At 37.9% G+C, this 23984-nt stretch overlaps 2 protein-coding genes and 1 non-coding gene across 7 annotated transcripts; 1 reads left to right on the top strand and 2 right to left on the bottom strand.

Moving 5' to 3' along the window:
* Positions 1–34: 34 nt before the first annotated feature.
* On the bottom strand, positions 35–17718 carry LOC122017809 (protein trichome birefringence-like 12). 5 transcript variants are annotated; one of them, XR_006121458.1, is made up of 5 exons: positions 17131–17718; positions 15965–16105; positions 15382–15631; positions 14926–15280; positions 35–473 (listed from the first exon to the last, which is right to left on the bottom strand). XR_006121458.1 is itself a non-coding variant. In XM_042575510.1 (4 exons), exons 1-4 carry the CDS (start codon positions 17709–17711, stop codon positions 14999–15001), a joined length of 1254 nt encoding a protein of 417 aa, XP_042431444.1. In that variant the 5' UTR covers positions 17712–17718; the 3' UTR covers positions 13208–14998. The 5 variants fall into 5 exon arrangements, 1 of the variants encoding a protein (XP_042431444.1); XR_006121461.1 differs by lacking the exon at positions 35–473 and adding an exon at positions 11472–11816; XR_006121460.1 differs by lacking the exon at positions 35–473 and adding an exon at positions 11833–11996.
* Positions 17719–17968: 250 nt separating this feature from the next.
* Positions 17969–18040, bottom strand: TRNAT-CGU. The gene has a single exon. It is a non-coding gene; the product is annotated as a tRNA-Thr (tRNA).
* Positions 18041–18106: 66 nt separating this feature from the next.
* Positions 18107–23983, top strand: LOC122017806 (transcription factor GTE4-like). The gene is made up of 9 exons (XM_042575507.1): positions 18107–18478; positions 18956–19001; positions 19075–19141; positions 19277–19322; positions 19397–19495; positions 21989–22057; positions 22151–22448; positions 22536–22675; positions 22939–23983. Exons 1-9 carry the CDS (start codon positions 18176–18178, stop codon positions 23776–23778), a joined length of 1908 nt encoding a protein of 635 aa, XP_042431441.1. The 5' UTR covers positions 18107–18175; the 3' UTR covers positions 23779–23983.
* Position 23984: the final 1 nt, after the last annotated feature.

Here is a 23984-nt window from a genome sequence, read left to right as displayed (position 1 = left end):
GACTTGAGCTGTGATATGTTGGACCTGGCCTAATCCTTGGGTTGGACAAAGCCCATGGGCCAGATTGAACTTTAACCAGGGTTAGACATGGCTGCTAAGCTCAACCGAGCTCACCTAGATTTTTTTTTAATTTTGTATTTTTGTATGTTTTAAAACAAATTAAGCCATGTGGCCTGGGTCTGGCACAACGTGGAATTTTGATTTGGTTTATAATTCACAAATCAAAATGCCTTGCCAAATTGACCGATGTCCAATCGAATAAGGTCAACAACATTGATTTGATATGCCATGTCAACTCAGATTGATACACCAAAATCAGTTGATCATATCAACTCGACCTGCTAAGCTTGTCTCGTTCGACCTGATATCAAGAAGGGAAAAAGGAAGAAATTTTCACCCCTAGTGCCTGTGCGATGGAAAATGAATGGGGGCTTCTCCCAGGTCAGGTCCATCTGTGCTTTTCAAATTTCCATCTGCGATTTTCAAATTTATCCAAAGACTAGTCTGAGTAAATGAAGTATAAAAATACTTGAACGCTTACTATATATATCACGTAAATGAAATATTTTATGCAAAAGAAACAGTGCAACCAATTGTTGAAAACTTTTCCCGAGATCATTTGCACTGAATTGATTATCACCATTTGATTCCGGTCATATGGCAATTTACATTTTCTTGTTTAGTGATATGAAAATAATATACAATTTCATTTGAATTTAATTCAATTGATTCGATACCATTTGAATATCCCTTGATAAAATTTATTTCACTATCAAGAAACTATAGAATGCTAAAAAAAAAAAGAAAAGAAATTTGCACCTCAAACAAGGGCCAACAAAGTGAGATCAAATCCTCTGTCCCCAAATTTCTCTGTCCCCGTGTCCCCTTGCTGATCGGACGGACCAGATTACATCTCAAGGATGTCTTGCACGTCACGAGGATACTGCACACATCTTAAAGATGTCATGATACCTTAAGATGTAATCTGGTCCGTCCGATCGGCAGAGGACACAGGGACAGAGAAATTTGGGGATAGAAAATTTGATCTGCAACAAAGTATGCAAAAAAAAAAAAAAAATAACAATCAAATATTATCCCATTAGAGGGTCAACAAACAAAGTATGAGAAAAGATAAAAAGATATAAAATTACCTATGAAATTTCGTTAGTTTTTATTTACAGCTTTTTACCGTTTTTCTTCTCTCCCTTTGGGACCTTCTAAAGAGCAGTTCAGGTGTAATGGATATTATTTAAGGAGAAGGATACATTACAATGCATTTTCTCTCTCTCTCTCTCTCTCTCTCTCTCTTTTTGTCCTAGTAATAGTAGTTGTGAGATACGATAATTAAATAATAAATATTATTTAAGAAATAATCTTCCAGGAATTTTAAGAATTTTTTAAAATTTAAACGGAGTTTGTATAACATATTTAAGGGGATAAATTAGTTAGATTTGGATGAAGTATATTTGAAATATCACTAAAGTACTAAAGTGGGAGTTAATTGAGTAAATTAACTTAAGATTGAAATCATTTAACCTAAATTATAAAAACCTATTGCCCGAACCCCTTCTTCCCTGTTCTCTTATAGCCGCTCTCCCTTTCCATGCGACGTCGACACCACTGCTCGTGGGTTGCCGCCTGAGCAGCCACCGCCAACTCTGACATTTCCACAAAGGCAGACGACGTGCATAGCCAAGCCCTCTCCGGATCCTGTCTCTATTTCTCCTCATCCCACACCGTCGACCTGTGCCCTAACTCCCGATTGTCGCCCTCTTCAACGCTAGCGTCGATCGTCGTCTCTCTAGTGCTCTCCTCCCAATATAGTCATCGGTTGAGTGAGAGACTGTTGTTGCCGACCCTCCTCCGGACACGAGGAAGAGCCGCTGACCTCCCATGTGTATTGCCCCCTCCCTTGTTCTCAAAGTCGTGCCACCTCCACTTAGCATCGTGTCTGGGCTGAGGCTATCATCACTGATCGTCGATCACTACTGCTGTTGTCCACACTACGCTGCCTCTTCGCCGGTGCTGTCCCGCAACCACTACCTTGGCTAACGCCACTAGCCATTCCTTCCACTTCCGCCGTCAGTCATCGTGAGTCATCGCGGAGCAGAGCTACATGGACTTTGATTCGAGACGAGTGTTTCAATATGTGATTAATTCAACACGATCTACATTTGAGGTGGGTAGTTCTTGCTTGCATGATTCTGTTAATTGCATTGCTTATGTAGTAGCTATTTTACCTTAATATCTATTCTATGTTACTTCTTGAGCTTGACCTTTTATTATTTGATCTTGTATTTTTATCTATTTCGGCATCAATGAAGTTACATTCCTGCTTAAGTTGGTTATACATGTAGGATATTACCAGACTATAGCGTTGTTATCATATGCTCAGGCTATATGGTTATATACTTAGGCTCGTGTCTATACGTGTTAGATATTATACTGTAGCAAGTGGTAGAGTATTATACTAAATTATCTGTTTCAGACTGCCATCTGGGACTATTTGAGTATGCCCTCCTTGTTTTAGTGTATTTATGATGATACCATAGAGTTAGTTGAGATATTATGACTAGATGACTAGTATTCTTTTGATGAAATTGGTTGATTGTTTTGCTTGCTGTTGTTATACTTGTTATATGCTAGTGAAACCATACCATAGTGTAACTAGCAGAGTTCACTCTTGAATGTTATTGTCACTGCTTATTTATTATTTTTGGTTTGTACACTTATACATCCTATTTGCCTACAGGATTATCCGTGGTAGAGTGTTCTCCCATAGAGTGACTGTTTACATACCCTGACTGCCCATGGAACCATCCGTGGTAGAGCGTTCGACTGCAATTAGTGGCTAGGGAGCTAGATAGTTATCTCATCCTATCCACCCACGGGGTCATCCGTGGTAAAACGTTCTCTCGCGGACAATGACTAGTTATATATCCTAACTACCAATGAGATCCTTTCGTGATAGCATGTTGTGTTAGCCAGGACTTGTTAGATGCTGGTTATGTATCTATTCGAGCAGGTTGGATGTACTATTTCTGTACCACCGATTTATGAGTTATACTTGGTTGAGCAGATTAGTGGAGGATTATGTAATGGTTTATCCTGTTGTCAGCAGTTAATTATATTGGTGCTTTTACTTTGATAGTAAATATTTCTTCTGAGACTGTATTTCCCTTGATCTCCTTACACTATATTGATCATGCATAATCTGTCTTATACTAGCTGAGTATATTATATCACTGCTCCTTCCTTTGCCTTTATTTTCAAATTAGCAGATAGAAGATGTGTCGTGTCGATCAGATGTCCTAGCTGTCAGTCCCACATCACACTCGAGATCGTGTTTTTGACGTTGTCTTATTGCTTTGTACTTACACTTTGTTTTGTTTGTGGTTTGTAGTCTTGTCGTGTATTTTTATTCAGTTGTGATATTTATTGTGTTAAGCCATACCAACACGTAGTCACTTTCAGTTTTCATGTTGTAATGGATTGTGTAAATCCCTCTATTTGTGTTGTGACTATGTTTTATATCTTCTATTGTGCTTTTAGGTCTGTCTTATGTAGGGGTGTAAATGAGCCAAGCCGCTCGTGAGCTATTCGAAGCTCGATTCGATAAAAGCTCGTTTGAGCTCGTTTAATGAGGCTCGTTAAGATAAACAAATCAAGCTCAAGCTTCACAATATTTGGCTTGTTAGCTCGTGAACATGCTCGTTAAGCTCATAAATTAACTTTTAAATAAAAAAATAATAGTTTTGATATTGAATTTATAGATTTTACACTCTACTTATGAAAAACATAGACAAATATATTAAATTTATTTATTAGAATAAAATTATAAATTTTAACAAGAATATTATAATTTTTTTAAAATATATAATTTAGTTTTTAATGAATATTTAAATTTATAATTTATATTTATTAAGCTCGTTTATGCTCGATAAAAGCTCGAATAAGCTCGTGAGCCATGAATATATTCGTTAAATAAAGCTCGAGCTTGGTTCGATTATAAACGAGCCAAACTCAAACATCCAAGAGTTTGGCTCAGCTCGGCTCGATTACAATCCTAGTCTTATGGACTCATCATGTTGTATCGTATATTGTTACTAGGGGTATTGTCCGTTCTGTCGAACACATATACCTTCGGGACGTGATAATTTTATTGATATCAGAGTCATGTTGCGAAACCCTTTTTTTTTTTTTCCAAATTTTGTGGTTTGCTTTCTTGATGTGACTTTTAAGTTTTGGAATCGAGCAATGATAAGCCATCTTTGAGCTATAGGAAAGTAAGGTATACCTTAGGTGATTATCTTACCTTTTGTTTTCACTACGTTGTTTATGTTATGGTTAGATAAGTTGAATGTTTTAGAAATTAAGATATGGTTGGTTAGACACTCCAATTTAATTGAATTGTATACCTGTTTCTATACCTATCTATTAGGTATTCACTGACTTTGTTTAACATGATGACAATTAGTCAATCAACCCTATTCACAATCGTGATCAGGGTCGATCATGAAAGTGATCAGTTGACACGTTGAGAACTCCACCTTGATAAAGAGAATGTTGATTTTTTGATAGCGTTGACTGATACCAAGTCAAAAAGAGAGGGTCGAACATGTCAACAACCTAATATAGATTAAGGAACATAGTCTTAAGGAATACCAACAACAATACCGCTTCTGCCAGTACCAATTGGGTAATGGACTATCACAGTTAGTAGAGGATCGATACTAGGGCTGGAATTTTTTACAAAATTCCCGACCCTTCCCGACTCCCAACCCGTTCCCGTCCCGAATTGTTCCCGACCCGAACATTTCCCGACCCGTGTGGTCGGGATTTTTCCCGACCCGACCCGACCCATATTCGGGAAATGGATCGGGTACATAAGTTCTACCCGACGAGATTCCCGACCCAACCCGAATATATTAATAATAATTTTTAATTCACCTTTTTTTTAAAAAATAATATAGAAAATTAGGTTTAAAAATTAAAATATCTAAAACAGTAAAACACGGAAGTATGATTTTAATTTTTAAAAAACACACAAAAAAAGGAAAGTAAGTAAAGTAGTAAACAGTAAACTAGGATTAGCGCATCTCAAATTCTCATAATCTCATTCACTTCTTGAGTCCTCGTTCACTTCACGCCGTTCGCCATTCGCCCTTCTCCCTTCACCCTTCGCCGTTCGCCCTTCGCCCTTCGCCGTTCCCCTTTCATCGTTCACCCTTCGCCCTCGCGGTCTCGCCCTCGCCCTTCACCCTTCGCCGTTCGTCGACTTATTCCACTGGAACCCTAGCCCACGCCCACACCGCCACACGCCCACACCTCCTTTTCGATCCGCTGCTTCTGCCTGTCCATTCGAGAGCTCTCTTATCTCTTCCATTTCTCTGCGTGTTCAGCTAGCTACAGCGTCCCTAACAAGTCCAAGCCGCGCTACCTCCTCCGTTCCCGTATCAGGTCTTCACGGCTGACATTTCCCTCCGGACCCTCCCTCTCTTAGACTGTGCTCTATTGGCTAGGGGTGAGTATTCGATTAAAACCGAACCGAACCGAATTAACCGAACCGAACCGATTTATTTTCGAATAAACCGAACCGAACCGATTTTTGATAAAAACAGAACCGAACCGAACCGAACCGAATTTCCAAGAAAACCGAACAAACCGAACCGAACAAACCGAATAAACCGATTTTTTCTAAAAATTTGGTTTAGCTTAATAAAAATTTGGTTTGGTATAAAATTTATGGTCTAAAAAACTGATTTGGTTTAAAAATTCGGTCTATTCGGTTTATTCGGTTTAACCGAATAAAAAAAATCAAAACCGAACCCGAACCGAATTAACCGATTTTTTAGAAATAAAAAACCGAATTTCCGAATAAACCGAACCGAATTTTTAAATTCGGTCGGTTTAATTGGCTTATTCGGTTTAACCGAACTTTTGCTCACCCCTACTACTGGCCAGTAAGCCAAGGCAGCAAAGAGCTACATTGATCTATAAAGGTATTTGCCAAAACTCATGATGGTTATTAGGTTATGTATCCGAACCCCTTTTTGGTTATATATCTGGAATTAGAAATGTTTAAGCCAAAGTGAAGGTAGCAATAGAAGTGGATGTTATTGTAGAAGATATTATGAAACGTCATGCATCAGTAGAGTTATACCAAGCTGTTGCATCAGTAAAATTTCAAATAAATTTTGGATTCTCTAGTTTCTTTTTATATTGGAGTCTGATCATTTTAATGTTTTTAGTTTGATGTGGTTAAAATGTATTCTTGGTAACCTTTCTTCCTTTAAAATGAATCCAAGATATAGTGAATAGGAATGTAATTTCTAGTTGTTCATTGTGATATGTCCAATAAGTATAAATGGATCCTGGGGCAATTTTAGCTTATAGTTATCAGATTGCCTGTGGATTTTGGTCCTAGATCATGTTGAATTTTGTATGGTTATGGTAGTTTATGGAAATATCCTGATCAATTTTTTTTTGTTATTATATGACTAGTGTTCAAGTTACTAGCATGAGTATTACTGTAATAACTTATGTTTGATGTTATTGTATTTCTATTTTTCTTAAATCTTGCTCACCTAACATTCTTTTTTTAGTAATATTTGAATGTTTCTAACTGTGCAGCTATCTGATTCTGAACGATATTCATATTATTGTAGCCATTCATAAGTTCAGTCATGGATGCATCTAGCGAAAGTGGTAGCTCTCCTTCCATCACTCAACCTCACACAGTATCTCCATCCAAAACATCAATCATTCATGAGGAAATAGTAGACATTGGAGGCAAAAGGAAAAAAGTAGCGGATGTATGGTCACACGCTAAGAAAATTATAAGGAGAAATGACAAAAATGAGGTCACTGCTGTTGTTGCTATTTGCAATTATTGCAAAGCTGAAGTTCCTGCCCATAGCAAAACACATGGGAATAATGACATTGATGGACATGTGAAGAAATGCAAAAAGAATCCTCATAATGCGGTGAAGTCAGGTTCTTCTCAACCAATCTTAACACAGTCGTCCATGAATAATGCTTTGACACCCCCACATCTTTTGCCAAAAAAAGCTTGAAGATAAGGTTGTTGCATTTGTTATTAAAGATGAGATGCCATTTAGGGTAGTGGAAGGGGCAGGGTTTGTAGACATGATGAAGGAAGCTCAACCTCGATTCAAGATTCCCAACAGAAAGAAAATTGCATCTCTTGTATGGGATTTATATGCACTGGAGATGGCTAAGATAAAGAGTGTCATTGGTGATCAAAGGGTAAGTATCACGACCGATTCTTGGACCTCAATTCAGAATATCAATTACATGGTAATCACAGCTCATTTCTTGGACAATGATTGGAAGTTGCATAAGCGAAGAATAAATTTCACCAAGACTACCTCTCACAAAGGAGATGACATTGGCAAAGTTTTAGAAACGTGCTTGAGCAATTGGGGGATAGATAAAGTTTTCACTATCACAGTTGATAATGCTAGCACAAATGATAAAGCGGTTGAGTACATGGGAAAAAGGCTAAAGGAAATGGGCACTCTATTATTTGATGATAAATACTTGCATTTGAGATGTTGCCATATTATAAATTTAATTGTCAAGAGTGGGTTGAAGTTTCTTAATGAGTTAGTTAAGTCCATTAGAAACTGTGTGAAATATATTCACTCTTCTGGGGCACAGTTGGACCAATTTAGAGAGTGTGCTATCCTATTGAAGATGGATAAAATGTCAACCGTTCCAATGGATGTGCCTACGAGATGGAATTCCACCTATACAATGCTTTTTGTTGCATATAAGTTTAAAAAAGTGTTTGGTAGGATGGCAGAGAATGCTCAATTTGTTGAATACTTTGAAGAGGTAGATGGTTCGGAGAAGAAAAAAAGAGTGGGGCCTCCTATGGAAAAAGATTGGGAGAAGGCACAAGTCTTTGTGAATTTTCTCAAGAGGTTTCATGATATTACATTACAACTTAGTGCTACCAAGAAAACTACATCACCCTTGATTTGGGAGGAAATAGTTGCAATGAGGATGATCATTGATGAGACAATACTTGATACTACTGATCCTTCATTACAAGAAGTTGCTAAGAGAATGGAGAGTAAGTTCAATAAGTATTGGGGTAATCTTGAGAAGGTGAACAAGCTTGTTTTCCTAGGTCACATTCTAGATCCTCATTACAAACTTCAAATGATTGGGATCCATTTGGGAGATATGAAATTGGATGCTAGTAAAATACATTCCTTTGTTGACCGTTTAAAGAATTGTCTAATGGAGTTGTATCATACATATAAAGGGAATTCACCTTTGGATCATATTAATGGGATTGATGATGGAGATGTAGATAAAGATTTGATGGAAATGTATAAGAATGATCCCATTAAACTAAACTATCATCTGAAAATGACTCAACTAAGAAAAACTCAAAAACAAGCAGAAATAATCAATGAGGTGGACAAGTACTTCTCGGATCCTTTTGTGAAATGGAGCTCAAATTTCGATATTTTGGAATGGTGGAAAGGAAATACAACGACATTTCCAGTCTTGTCTAAGATTGCCAAGGATATTTTTTCAATTCCTTCATCTACTGTTGCTAGTGAGAATGCTTTTAGCCTTGGGAGGAGGGTTGTAGATCCATTTAGGGCATCATTGCATCCCAAAATGGTGGAGGCACTAGTGTGCACTAGTGACTGACTTAGAGGTGAAGAAATTAACTTATACAAGGAGCCGACAGAAGATGAATTCAACTTTTATAAGGATTGTGAAGAAGTGGTCACAAGTAAGTTAATATTTAACTTGTTTATCTTGGTTTATACTATAGAATATAGATTATGCTTATATGATATTTATTGTTTGTAGGTACCGTCATTGCTTAATTGTGGATGCTCCTGCTTACCAGATAAAGGCAAATATTGAATGATGCTCCTCCTAGTGTTTTGTGAATGATGATCTTTAAGACATCTACTTAGTTATCCGCTGACATTTTCATAATCAAGTTACTAGTCATTTATAAACATTTGTATCTTTTTATTACCTGCCACAACTGCTGCTGCAATGATGCATTGTAATGATTCTAAGGCACATGAGTACTTGCATTCTCTTCTTTTGAAGTTTGAGAGTTCAGGTGATTGAAATTGAATTCCCATATCTTAATTCTCGCATGTGATCTATAATATTTTAATTCAACACTTACTTTTATATGTCTTGCCTGGTCATTGGAGTATTGTTTGTTCTTGTTCTCTTGTTTATTGAATTTGTTTTCTGTTTTATATCATTTGATATCGATCTCAATTCTGGTGGCTTTTCTGTGAAAAATGAAATAAAATTTGTTTTTTATGTTTTCATTAAGGGGATTTGAACCGCATCTGAGTATTTTTGATTATCGTATATAATGATTTCCATATCAAGTGATTGTGAAAAATCTAAATGCTCATTTACTAAATTAATTAGATTATTGGATACACCTTTTTTCCTGATTCTTTTTTTGTTTGTTTAATAATGTTGTCTCTCAACTTTTTTCTAATGTATCTGATTTTGTTAATTTGCTATATCTTTCTCCTGAGAAATTTTCTGATAATAGAAAACTAGTGCGTAATTGCGTATGGTTGTCGATTTTTCTTTACTTTGTACTATTTCTCTTAAAATTTGTTTGCCTGGAGACAAATGATTTTTCAGGCAGGATTTAATGTGATTTCATATTGTCACCAAATGTGGCTAAGAACAGCTGTTGAGCTAATAAAGGCTACACATGACATCGAATCACAACTGGACAAGGTAATTTTTTTTTACTTATCCTTCAAGATTTCATTTACTTTAATATTTGTCACAAACATATTCCTTATTGAACTTGCAAGATACTGCATTTGTAGAGAAAAAGAGAAAAGCTTGTAACTTATATAGAACCCTCACCAGATTTGATTGTTGAAACTTCCCAAGTATCTAATGTAGTTTCCCACTTTCCCTGTCGCACTTTCTAAGTCATCCATGCTACCTAATAATGTTTATTTAGAGACTAGGAAACTAATGCATTTACTGTTTTTCTCTATTAGTATCAGTGTGTCACTAAACAACCCGTGTCGGCGATGTATGCAAATATTGATCAATGCTTACATCCAAAAGGGCAATATACTTGCCTTATCCCAATACTTCTTTTCACTTGATACAATTTTCTAAATTGTCGACTTGTTTCTGTTATTATATTTGCCTTTAGCATGTCTGACACAGGACTAGATTAAGTGAATCATGATTACATGCAAAAACAAGTTTCTAAACTGACCCCAGCACATGTCTCAGGTTTGTTCGCCATTGCTCATTCTCTATGGGGCCGCAGACAAAGTTACAGACCCCAAAGTTAGCAAGTTCCTCTACAGCAAAGCTAGCACAAAAGATAAAACCATAAAGCTGTACGAAGAAGGCTATCATGCCATCCTAGAAGGAGAGCCAGACGAAAGAATCGCAAGTGTTATTCAGGACATTATATCATGGCTAGATTCTCACTCTGCAATGATTTAATTCATTGCTTCTTGACACATGCAATTGATTGTGATTGTAATTCTCGCACTGTGTCAACGAGATTGAATTGAGACTTGAGAGATGCAGCATTAGTTTGTTTCTTTGTTTTGATGTTTCTTCTTCCAGAACTTAATCATCCGATGTTCAAAACACTCCTATTATTCCTAGCAATCTACTCTTCTTATTCCAAGCAATCTACTCTTATTATTTGATCGAACTGATATTTGACTCAAAATGTTACTGTATAATGAAAATATTTGAACATTCGGGATATCATCTCCCTACCTGACGGGTTCCCGAACATTCGAGATCCCGAACATTCGGGTCCCGACACTTGTCGGGTACGGGATCGGGAGAAAAATTGATTCCCAATTTTTATCGGGACGGGAATTGGGTAAGATGGTTACGGGACGGGTCCCTACCCGATTCCACCCCTAGCTGAGATCAAACTGTTTACGTCATTTGGATATCTCGTCTACATTCTTGCACATCTCCAATATAACCCCATTATCATTACTATTACCATGATGGGGTGTGGATTAGCCAACTCTCAGTCCAACTTTTTCTTCTAATGAGTAAACCCTTAAACTTCCTCTGTTTCCAAAATCATACCATACTAGGTGACCGGATGATGTTGGTATCTTCACAAATGCAAATTGGCACTCAGCCCGAGCAAATAATTGAAATCTTGTGCTAGATCAACATATAATATTTTTTTATTTTTAGTATGTATGATAGTGGATTGCAGTACTCATACTGTTGGTAATGTGTAGCATGTAGGTTCATAGTTGTTGGAGCATATGTTACAAGATGAAACTAGTGCGCCTAGCGTTGAAATATGTGCAACTTATTCAATGATGTGGAATCATAGTTTATATAATAGAAAATCTTCAGAACTATAGTAATAGGACTAAAGTTACAAAGTTGAAGAAGGAAATTTGTAATGGTTAATCATAGAAGCATTTGTATTATCAATTCCTATAAGGTAGATAATTGAATTTGGATAGCCCTTGCGACATAGAGTCATAATGTGAGTCATTTTCATAAAAGTAATTGTATTATAATTCTTATGTTGGGATACTTGAATAAGGTGGAATATAGATAGGTTTTGAAACATATAGTAAGAACGTTTTGTCATGAAAATTGCAATGTCTTTACACCAAGTTTCTCACATAAGTAATGGCACGCAAAAGTGACTATCAATACGGTGCCTATTAGATTTGGAGCGCTACAACCCCTCTGTCTACTGATTCAAGAGATGCACATACTGAATCCCAAGTTTTGGTCGTCCCTTGTGACTCGAGCTATAATGATATAGTGGAATTGACAAAAATTCGTATGCTCGTAGAAGAGATTGGAAACAGACAACTATCCAAAAACTTATAGAAAATACTAATTAGACAACCCTAACAGATATTAGCTGGGACTAACGAAATAATCATACAAACAAACAAATTCTCTGAATTGCTCTGCTTGATCAGTCCCTAGCAGATGTTAACTAGGATTAGTAAAAACAGTCATATGTAAACAAAAGTTCACTTGAATTGTTTTGTCATGAATAGTTGTTAAGAAATCTCAATGGTTGTAGATATGGTTTTTGGATTCTGAATTCAAACAACTACGATGATTGAACTGAATAACAATGAAACAAATTCAATTCACAAATCAAAATAAAAGACCTTCTCATGCCATATAATATGCTAATATATAAAAAGACATTGCCCCCCTCATTGCACATCTATGGTTGTTTTGCTTTAGCAGGTTTCTTTCTCCTTTATTAATATTTGAAAAGCTCAATTTACTCATTGGTGGAATTATAAGAAATATAAACTTATTTATATATATTGCATGTCTATGTTGTACCAACTAAATGGATTATACCTTATAAGTTTATTGTAGCATATTTTTTTTTTAGTGAGACAAATCAGTCATGTGCTTACAAATATAACTTTCTATTGACAAATCTGATCATTGAGAATGTGAGATACAATAATTAAATAATAAGTGTCATTTGAAAAATAATCTTACAAAATAATCTGAAAATTTTAAAATTTTTTCGAGATTCAAATGAAGTTCGTATGAAATGTTTAAGGCGATAAATCAGTTAGACTTGAAGGAAGCCTGCTTTGAATATCACTAAAGTACTAAAGTGAGAGTTAATTGAGTAAATTAACCTAAAGTTGAAATCATTTAACCTAAGTTATAAAAACCTAAAAGTTATTGCCTGAACCCCTTCTTCCCCCATCTCTTATCGTCGCTCTCCCTTTCCACGCGACGCCGACGCCACTGCTTGTGGGTTGTCGCCCGAGCAGCCACTGCCAACTTCGGCGTTGCCACACCGGCAGACGGTGTACACAACCGAGCCCTCTCCCGATCCTGGCTCTGTTTCTTGTCGTCCCACGTCGTTGACTCGTGGCCTAACTTCCCGATTGTTGCCCTCTTCAACGTTGACGCCAATCATCATCTCTCTAGTACTCTCCTCCCGATATAGTCGCTGGTTGTGTGAGAGATCGTTGTAGCCGACCTTCCTTCGAACGAGAGCAAGAGCCACCGACCTCCCATGTGTGTTGTCCCCTCCCTTGCTCTCAGTCATGTCGCCTCCACTTAGCATTGTGTCTGGGCTGAGGCTACCGTCGTTGATCGCGAATCACCGATGCCATTGTCCACATTGTGCCACCTCTTCGCTAGTGTTGTCTTGTAGCCACTGCCCATTCCTTCCACTTCGGTGTCAACGTGAGTCATCGCGGAGAAGAAGCTGCAAGGACTTTGATTTGAAACTAGTGTTTAGACGTGGGATTAGCTCAACACGATTTACATTTGAGGTGGATAGTTTCTGTTTGTCTTTTTTAGATTTTTGACCTTAGTGCATGATTCTATTAATTCATTGCTTGTGTAGTATCTATTTTTACCATGATATCTACTCTATGTTACTTGTTGAGCTTGACCTTTTATTATTTGATCTATTTTGGCATCAATCAGTGTAACTTGTTATTCCTACATGGGTTGGTTATACATGTAGGATATTACCAGACCATAGAGTAGTTGTGATCATATGCTTGAGCATTTAAACCATACTATATGGTTATATACTTAGGCTCATGCCTATACGTGTTAGATATTATACTATAACAAGTGGTAGAGTATTCTACTAGGACTGTCATCTGGGACTCTTTGAGTATGACCTCCTTGTGTTAGTGTATTTATGATGATACCAGCATTAACCATGATTTACTCCCTCTGGAATCTTGTGGGGCCGGGGCCAAGGGGCCGCTAGGGTGGCGGTTCCACCTTTTGCCATTTATGATGATACCATAGAGTTAGTTGAGATATTACGACTAGTTAACTAATATTCTCTTAATGAGATTAGTTGATTGTTTTGCTTGCTGTTGTTATACTTGTTATATGCTAGTGAAACCATACCATAGTGTAGCTAGCAGAGTTCACTCTTGAATGTGATTATCACTATTTACTTATTATTTTTGGTTTGTACACTTATACATTATGTCTGCCCACGGGATCATCCGTGGTAGAACGTTCTCTTACAGGTAGTGACTGTTTACATACCCTGCCCACGGGACTATCCGTGGTAGAGCGCTCTCTGGCTAGGGAGCTAGATAGCTACCTCATCCTATCCACCCACGGGACTATCCGTGGTAGAGCTTTCTCTCGCGGACAGTAACTAGTTATATATCTTGACTACCCACGAGACTCATTTGTGGTAGCATGTTGTGTTAGTTAGGACTTGTTATATGTCAGTTATGAATTTGTTTGTACATGTTTGGATGTACTATTTGTGTACTGCCGATTTATTAGTTATACCTAGTTGAGCAGGTTAGTGGAGGGTTATGTAGTGGCTATCCTTTTGTTAGCAGTTGATTATATTAGTGCTTTTAGTAAGTATTTCTTTTGAGACTGTATTTCCCCTGATCTTCTAGACTATATTGATCATGAACTATTTGTCTTATACTTACTGAGTATTTTGTACTCACTACCCCCTTGCTTTCCCTTTCTTTCCAAATTAGCAGGTAGAGGATATGTTTTGTCGCTCAAAGGTTCGTCTTATTGCTTTGTATTTGCATTTGGTTTTGTTTGTGGTTTGTAGTCTTGTTATGTACTTTTATTCAGTTGTGATATTTGTTGTGTTAAGCTGCACCGGCACACAGTCACTTTTAATTTTTATTTTATGAGTGGATTGTATAAATCCCTCTATTTGTATTGTGACTATGTTTATATCTTCTGTTGTGCTTTTAGGTCTATGTTGTGGACTTATATTATGTTGTATCGTATATTGTCATTACGGGCACTGTATATTCTGTCGGACGAGTATACCTCCTGGGCGTGACAGTAGTAATTGCAACTATGAATCTGCCTAAATGTGAAATTCTGCTCAAGAAATTAAAATGATTAACTAACCTTTTGCTCTGCAAGGATAAACAGAAGAGCTTTTAAGAGTGGTAGCAAACTGGATCTTATGCTCCCTGAGATTTCAGATTCCTTCAAAGTTGTACATGATTTGGGCAGCTAAGATATCGACCCAGGTATCAGGAAGGCCAGGAAGGCACCAATGCATGCAGTCCTGTCCCCAGATCGACACCGCATCCTTCTTGCCCAACCAGATTGCTGGATGCGCGTCCGATCTGAACTCACTCAAGTGAGTCAGGTTTAGTAAACTTATACTTGTGCCAAGCAATGCTTGTTGAATCAAAGAATTCACTTCCCTTGCTTCTTTATTCACTCCCTTATTTTTAGGGTCAAACCATGAATCAAGCTGTTGAGGAAATTAGACAAAACTATTATAACATCATAAACCATTATCCACCGAATAAGTTCTTTAATATGCCAAAGTACAACACAAAAGTGGAAATATACCTCCTCTTCTCTTAGTAGGTCACTCGACAAGCAACTACCATTATGGTCCCATTCCCCTCTGAAGAAATGCCTCGGCGATTGAGTACGCCAAAATTTGATGGTCTTTTTCGGGACTTCTTTCTCAATATAAGAGATCATACTTTTAAGGACAATCTCAAGTCCAGCAAAGATTCCAAGTGGAGGGTCTACTGGTTTTCCTCCCTTGTAAAAAACAAGTGGCGTCTCCTTCGGAAATTTATCAGCACCCCACCTATTCCAGTTAGATATTTCAATTCGTGGTCGAATATCATAGGCGATCAGGAATTCTGAAATTTATTTACTCAAGACTTAGATGAAACTATTTGGCTTTGTTATGTATAGGGGTGATAATAATGGCTGCCTCAATCTCATATAGATATGGTTTTCAAGGCATTATAAACCATAATTAAACCAGAAGTTTTCAAATGCATGCATTAGAATATTTCTTGACCGGTCAGCATGATGAGCAAACAACAACAATCAGCAAACGTCTAGAATGAAATAGCATTAATTGTGTATATGACTCGAAAGTATGAAGGTAAAGAGATGAGTAATGGAATATTACCAATGACCAGTATTCAGGATCAGAACATCATAGAACTTGGTGACAATAGCCCAATCATCTGCAGGTATATCAATATCAACTTTATAGATTCCCTTGATTCCATCTTTACCTAGCTGAGATGAACTATCCACAGGCTGCCACCTTTAAGAATGTAAGTACGACAAAATTACCACATCGTAATGAGAGGGAAAAAAATCCATTGTTGAAAAAGATGGACAATATTGCAAGTAATTACACAAGTACAGAGACGTATGTTGTCGTTGGCCTCTATGGAAACATTTAATATTACTGATCCATGCTTGAAATTTCCATTAAAAAAAAACAAAACTAGCTTAAACAATATGTTAGGCCACAACAGCATGAATATGATTATGGATTAAATGTCTCACTAATAGTGCCTTTCTGAAATTAGGATTAAAAATACAATAGTCATGACAACCTTAAAGTTTCACATATCCAGTTAAGTTGTGCAGCTTTGATAATTGCAATAGCTTGTTTCAGTTACAACTATTAGACTTCCTCTATATATCGTATAAAGTAATATCAAATTGTGGCCCAAATGAGATGCAAGAAACAATGGTGACCATGGATTTGATATAGAAGTAAGAATCATTAATTGAAAGCCACCATAACCCCAAAGGACTTATCTGAAGATGATTTACAGCATATATACACTTGATTTGATCTTTCTTTCTGGAAAGTCTATCAGAGTTTTGGAGACATGCGAGTCTTACAGAGATGACTGCTGTTAAAAAACAAGGAGGTCATTTTACTTCTAGAAATTATTATTTATTACTAATGAAGCAAATCTGTGTGTTTGTCCACATATATCAACTAGTATTCAAAAAAGAGGTCATTTGACTTTCAGAAACTTATACTAATGAAGCCAGCCTTTGGGAATTGGGATAGTTAGCTTCAGCTTTGTCCATCAATTTTTTCAACAATTAAATAAGCCTTTTTCTGCTGACATACAGATCTAGATGTTCATTCCAACTTAATTATGCAACCCTACACTCCCATTACAAAAGAATTCATAAATCGAGTAAAATGAAGAAGGTATTATCACAAGTCTAGGTCAAACAGAAACCACATTGGAGGCATGTGACCTGAGATCTGCAAATTTAAATCGTCAAAAAAGAGAGATAAAAAAAATTGGCCGTACGTACGTATAATTCGCTAGCAGAACAGCGCGATGGTAAGCCACGACGACGTCAAACTTGGGAAAGTAGCCACCTCTCCACGCCCTCTTCCGCTTCCACTTCTTCGACCCGCCATCAGCCGACCTGAGAGTGCAAAGGAAGGCCACCAGGAAATTCTCGTTCAGAGAATCACCGACGAAGCCGATCTTCTTTCCCCTCACGGTTCCGAGGAACGCCGCCGGGTCGATCCGCGGAACCGGCGCGCCGCCGCAGCGGTCGGGGATCCAGGCCCAGGAATTGATGGAGTCCATGCCATCGCGCGCGTTGCGGAGGCAGTTCCAGGCGTTGCGGTGGAAAGGGCAGGAGGCGTCGTAGAGAGGGGCGGTGAGAGTCGAGCGGCGCGCCCATCGGCCGGCGGAGAGGTCGATCGGCGAGGCGCCGCAAGGAAACGATGTCCGGAGGGGATGACGGAAGGGGGAGGAGGGGAGGAGGAGGAGGAGGGAGACGGCGTAGAGGAGGGGGAGGGCGAGGAGAAGAAGGAGGAGGGCCGGGAATGGGAGGCGAAGGTAGTGGCAGAGTGGAGACCCAGTACGAGAGTGTTGACCCATTTGGGTTTGGTGCGGTTCATACGAGCTCGAATCAGATATTAAAAGCCAGAGGAGGACACGCCAATCTTTACGGCCGGACGATCAAGCCAGATTTAATTTTCACCGTCAATTTAAAAAATAATAAATTAAGATTTTTTAAAAAAATTTAACTTTTAGAGAAATATTGTAATTCAATAAATAAAAAAATAATTGTACGTTCAAAATTCTTGAATTCTATTTTAAAAAACGTGGTGGGAAATAAAAGTAGCAAGATAGATAGCTCCCAGCGAGGATCGAACTCGCGACCTTTCGCTTACGAAGCGAACGCACTACCACTATGCTATGGAAGCAGCTGTTTTTAATGTTTGCATATACTAATCTTATGTATAAACATAAACATGAGAGAGCCTATACTGCCGAGCATCACGTGAGGCATATGCTTCCGAGCGAGCGAGGAGAGAGAGAGAGAGAGCGGGGCGTACGGAATGGGCAACACGAAGGCGCCAGCGACGACAAGGAAGACGAAGAAGAAGGGGAGACCCTCCCTCTTGGACATTCAGAGCCGAAGCCTCCTCCTCCAGCAGGAGCAGCACTGCGATCCTAGCCCCGATGGCGACAATCGCAGAGCAGCAGGCGATCGCCAAGATTCCGACCAGGGGAGGCGCGAGAAGAAGCTCGGCCCCGTTCTTCATCTTTCCGACAACCCTAACGCTGATTCGGCTGCTGCCCGCCCTGAATCGGACGATGGAAGAACCCGAAAGGTCGGCCTCGTCCGGAATGATCCCCAGGTAGTTTGATTTCGATTCATTCGCTTCCCCTACCTCTCTCTCTGACTGCTGGAATGCAGATCCTTGGAGAGTAAATTGGGAATTTCGTGGTCCGCAAACAATTAGTTGTATTATAAGAGGCTTGAGTAGCAAACCTAATGCGGATTTACTTTCTGGTACGATTCCGTATCTGGATCGGGAATCTTTGCGGGCTTCCCGGGTGGGGCATTTCTTAGATTTGCGGGATTCTTGAATACCGTTCTTTTTTCCTTTTATTCTTTTCATCTTTGACTGCAAATTTAGAGAGAGAGAGAGAGAGAGAGAGTGAGTGAGTGCAGTGGGCTTGATTTGTCAACCTCCTAGTAATTTTTTTTTTCTTGCAAGAAAAAAGATAATCTTTTTGTTTTTTTCTCTATGAAGGTGATCTTTGTTATCTCTTGTTCAAGTGTTTTTCTTTCCTTCTTGCTGAGATGGTCTGGCTCATTTCCCCTGTTTCAGGCACAGAGGCAGAATCCTACACTGAAAGTGACAGATCTTCCACAAGGTTTGATGCCTCGCTCGTGCATCTGTTTTGTGAATGCCTTTTGTGATAATTTTTTGTGTATTATCGCCATCAGATTATGGACCCACTACATCATTACCGGACAAAAAGTTATTGGTTTTCATCCTTGATAGATTACAGAAGTGAGTGCTGTGCTTGTTTGTTTGATTCTCGCCTGCATCTGCCTACTTCCTCGTTCTGTAGTTTAACCGATGTGCATGTTCTGTTCAATTATGTATCTTTTCATTAGATTTATTGGTTTCTTCTCATCGTATCAGAAAAGATAGTTATGGAGTCTTTGCGGAGCCAGTTGACCCTGAGGAGGTGCGTTGTGTTTTAAATATGGTTACCTTATAGACACGGGGATTGAAAGACATCTTGGTTGGCCATTACATCAGCTTCCCGATTACCATGACATTATCAAGCATCCCATGGATTTTGCTACCATCAGAAAGAAAGTTTCAGATGGAGTTTATGGCAACCTGGAGCAGTTCGAGGTCAGTTACTAAGAATATTTGAATGTCAAGTCGTTTTCTACTACTTATTGACATGTCTTGACATTTTTTATGCTCATCTGTGGTGTTCTTTTTTGGTGATCCCTTTTTACCAAGAAATTCTTATTAAATAACAAGCAATTCTAGATACATCAAAAATTAAAATGCAGACTAACTCCATTGCATTTCTTCCCTTTTGGAGGTGCTACTGATAAGAGCGTCTAGTTCCTTCTTTCTCATTGGCTTGCACGTTAGCTAACTCTTTTACTGATTTTGCCCAGTATCTGATTTACTTTGCAGTTATCAGCTAGTTTTCTTTGTCTTTTGAGATTGTCCTCATCATGCTGAAAATGAAGATTAGGAATGAACAAGTCAACTTGCGGCATTGTGCTTTTGTGGTACTTTTATCAAAATGTCAAGATATAAGTATGAACTGTAGTAAAAGTCTAATATTTGAAAGTTGGCTCATTTATCTATTTTTTGTCTTTCTACTCTGCTTGTGATATATCATAGTGCAAATTGTGCACTATAATTTATTAGCATAGAACTTGACCTCATTTTTCTTATTAACTTGGTTTACGTAATGAAGAATATGTGGGGTTCTAGAAAATTTCTGGCTATGGTTGCTCAGGCTATTAAACTTTTTAGATCTAAAAGTAGGCTTGAACAACCAGCACTGCTTTGTAGTTTTTTCCCAACTATTACTACGCAGAAGCTACATTCTAGATATTGCTTTCTTGCTTCTATGCCGATGCAAATTATTATTGGTTCTTATTGAGTTCAATGGCAAACCAAGAGTCCTGCTACGTAAAACACAGTGTTAATTGCTTCTATGTAGTTGCAGCTCTTTGACCTTGGCCATCTGTTCGCTATTGAAGTTGTTTTTATTCCTTTTGATGATGAATCAACCCCGACTAGAGCCTATATGATTCTAAAAGTTTTAGACATCTATTTTTGATTAATAGATTTGGCACATTCTGACTATTGTTAAATGGGATAAAACAAATGGAAGCAACAATAGATATTAATATTTTAGTCATTCCGAAGTATTGATGGCTACACTTGTTCCCCCAAAGTTTATATTATGTTACAGTTCAACATAAGAATATGTTCCTTAGATGATACAGCTTGCATGTTGGTTTATGTTCTCAGATCGGTTATTATTATTAAGTACCATCTTTATAATTGTGAGCAGGATTTTTGAAATATGAAAAATGTAATTACTTTATTGGTGTATGACTTGGCATATCTAACAAATAAAAACAGTTGTTTTTTACTGTAGCATTGGCATGAGTAAATACTATTATTGTCCTTTAATAATAATATGTTAGATGACTAATAGAACTTACTTTATGCAAGCATATGGTAGCATTTTATATGTTGCCCTTGTTTACTGTCGTAAGTTTCCTTTTCTAAGAACTTTTGGTGTCATAGATCTCCATGGGCACTTCCCTATGATGCTACATTTTCTTGCATATATAATGATTCTGTGTGGATGTTGAGCTGGGGAAATTAGTGTATCATGAAAAGCTGATAATACTTCTAGAAAGAATGAGTTCATCTTGTAGAAAAGTATAGTAACTAAAAAGTGAAACACAAACTAAAAGATCCAATTAATTACTTGGATTTCTTTGGTTCAATCTTCAATCTCGAATCATTTTTCATTTTTTTTGGCTTCCTGATTCTACAAGCTATTTATTCAAGCATGACTCGAAAACTTTGATTTGTCTAAAGATTGGTCTTTTGATGTTTTAATCTCCAATTGATTAAGACGTTAGAGAACCTTTCACACGAAACAATGAACCATTTTTCTCTGGTAATCATATCTTTAAGCTCCTTGAATTGGCCGGTTGCTATTAGCATGGACTTTATTACCTTATAATTTTGAAACTTGCCATGTGATAACCAACTCGGCTATGCCCTTAGGGCACTTTATTATCATATAAGAAGCTTAGCAAGAGAAAAAATACATTCTGAAATTGGTAGAAGGAAACAACACTGTAGACTGTACCATCCATTAGTGGTTATCTTACATCTTTTCTTATCTACTCTGCTCATCATATTTAGTAGCGTAGCGCATTAGTGTTTTAATATTTAGAAAAATCTTATGAAAGGGTTCCAGAACAATTCATGTAGATGGTTTTTAGAAAACAAATGGAGTATCTACTGATTATATTTGTGAATAATGAGTAACAATGGTATGTATGATGTATAATATATCGATGGAATAAAATAATGTATTAGAATGTAGTTAGTAGTAGTGTTACTATGAATTAGCTTAAAGGAATTGCTGTACATCAAACTTCATCCCGATCACATTGTTCTCATGCTTGAAAATGATAAGATAACAATGTTGTAGCGTGTTTCATCTACCGCTGTAGTACTGTTTTATCATATTGTACTTCATTTGTTGTTCTTTGAGGTTTGGGCATTTTTTGCTTGAGGCCCTTCATGATTAGTCTGAAAATTTTGCACTTGTATTTTCATGGTTTGCAGAACGATGTCTTCTTAATCTGCTCAAATGCAATGCAGTACAATGCATCAGACACAATCTACCACAGACAGGTGTCGGATGTTTATCTGTTTGTTTCATTGATTTTTCAGCATTGACATATGCACTGTATCATTTCTATGTTGATAGGTATTTTGTCTATATAGGCTCGGGCTATTCAAGAACTAGCAAAAAAGAATTTTTACAATCTAAGACAAGAACGTGATGACAATGAACAAGAACAAAAACCGGCGCGGAGAGGCCGGCCACCAACTAAAGATATTTTCAAGAAAATAGGTCGTCCACCTAGTGTTGATGCCAGAGAAACTCGTTACTCAGTCAATTTCTCACCTGATTTATCACAAAAGGTCTCAGATAAGACCACCTTAACCAACTTACCTACAAAAACTTGTGGCATTCGCAATACAGAAGCTCATAATTCAAACAGGAATGAAGATACTTCAGGTTTACTTCTCAAATTTTGTGACAGAAAATCATCACCATTTGCAAATATCAACTGTTTGACTGTTCTGTATGGGTTTTTTTTTGTAGGTTCTGCCATAAAAGGCGGCACATCGAAATATTCAAAGAAGTCGGTTGTTATAGATGAAAACCGTCGTAATGCATATACTGAACCTCAGCAGCTGTCAGTGTTAACAACATTTGATGGAGAAAGAAAGCAGCTAATTCCTGTAAGTTATTAAGTCAGAATCCAATATATAAGCTTTGTCTGTGCCCATTATTCAGTGTCTAGTGATTTGGTTATTTTATCTCCAACATTCTTATAACTATGTAATAGTTATATTCACTACAACTGTCAGAGTTGGAAGATTATTTCAAGACTTACATCCTTTCCCTTTAGTCATACTTTTGACCCTTTTAGATCTTGGATGCCATGACATAATATCTCAATAAATCATCTACTAACAGTTGACAGTGTCTCAATGTCAATCAGGTCGGCCTTTACACGGAGAATGCATATGCCCGGAGCTTGGCACGATTTGCTGCAAAATTTGGTCCTGTTGGATGGGAAATTGCTGCTAGACGAATTGAACATGTTCTTCCTCGTGGGACCAAATTTGGCCGGGGGTGGGTTGGAGAGAAAGATGCATCATCACAAATGTCTCAGCCGCCCCTGATATCGATATCTCCACATTCTTTCCAGCCAGAAAATACACCTTCCACGAGTGCGTCCGTATCAGAAAATGCAGTAGATGACACAGAAAATGAAGTTAAAGCAAGATCAACTCCATCAGCTACCCCATCTTCTCTCCCTTGTAGATACCAGGATTCTGCTGAGTACAGTACTAGAGATCGAGAAAGTTCTTCGAAACCACACAGTGCAGTAGGTTTCCATGGTATTTGGCAAAAGGTAGCAAATCAACTTCCAAAAGTAGGCGCTATGCAGCCTACTTTGAATGGCTTTAACACCCCCTCGGGGTTTAATCATCTTTCTCATTCTGGGAGGACTTTCAATGCATCATCACCACCTGGGAACTTTAGTTTTGAGGCAATGGTAATGCATTCTCGAGCGCCAACGAACATGCTTCCAATAAATAGCATTCAACCATCAACGAGTAATAGGGTAAATTCAACTGCTGATCCAAATACAGCTTCCAGCTTTCTTCCTGATGATTCACATGGTTGTCAGAGAACAAGGGAAGCCGTAACAATGCCAAGGCCAGTTTCTTTTCCTCCCAATTTAAACGTAGGTTTTCACCCGACAGGGTCACCTGTTTCAGGTGTTCTATTAGACTCCCAAAATCCCAACCCAAACTTAGCATTGGGACTGTGAAATTGTGTACTCCTTTCCCCATTTCTTTTCCAACCATTGGTAGAGGTTAGAAGAACTGGAGTGTACTCCTATAGTTCAAATAGAGCTTCAATAGTGCAGGTACTTTTAACAGTTATGGAAGATGCCATTGTAAAAGTAGAAGGGCGATTGTACAGATTGATTATTGGTGATATTGATTGTTAATATGATGGCTGATCAGGCACAAC

This window comes from Zingiber officinale, chromosome 8B (assembly GCF_018446385.1).
Source record: "Zingiber officinale cultivar Zhangliang chromosome 8B, Zo_v1.1, whole genome shotgun sequence".
Lineage (NCBI taxonomy): Eukaryota > Viridiplantae > Streptophyta > Magnoliopsida > Zingiberales > Zingiberaceae > Zingiber > Zingiber officinale.
The sequence above is the reverse complement of the archived record's forward strand: the minus strand, read 5'-3'. Positions and strand labels throughout refer to the sequence as shown.

Bases quoted from the DNA above. Each gene is read 5' to 3' on its own strand.
- LOC122017809 (XM_042575510.1), bottom strand. From the start codon at position 17,711: ATGGGTCAACACTCTCGTACTGGGTCTCCACTCTGCCACTACCTTCGC. The intron at 16,106-17,130 runs GTACGTACGGCC...ACATTCTTAAAG, and splicing joins GTTCTGCTAGCGAATTATAC to GTGGCAGCCTGTGGATAGTT. The intron at 15,632-15,964 runs GTAATATTCCAT...TAACTGGAATAG, and splicing joins ATCCTGAATACTGGTCATTG to GTGGGGTGCTGATAAATTTC.
- LOC122017806 (XM_042575507.1), top strand. From the start codon at position 18,176: ATGGGCAACACGAAGGCGCCAGCGACGACAAGGAAGACGAAGAAGAAG. The intron at 19,002-19,074 runs GTTTGATGCCTC...TATCGCCATCAG, and splicing joins AGTGACAGATCTTCCACAAG to ATTATGGACCCACTACATCA. The intron at 22,058-22,150 runs GTGTCGGATGTT...TTGTCTATATAG, and splicing joins ACACAATCTACCACAGACAG to GCTCGGGCTATTCAAGAACT.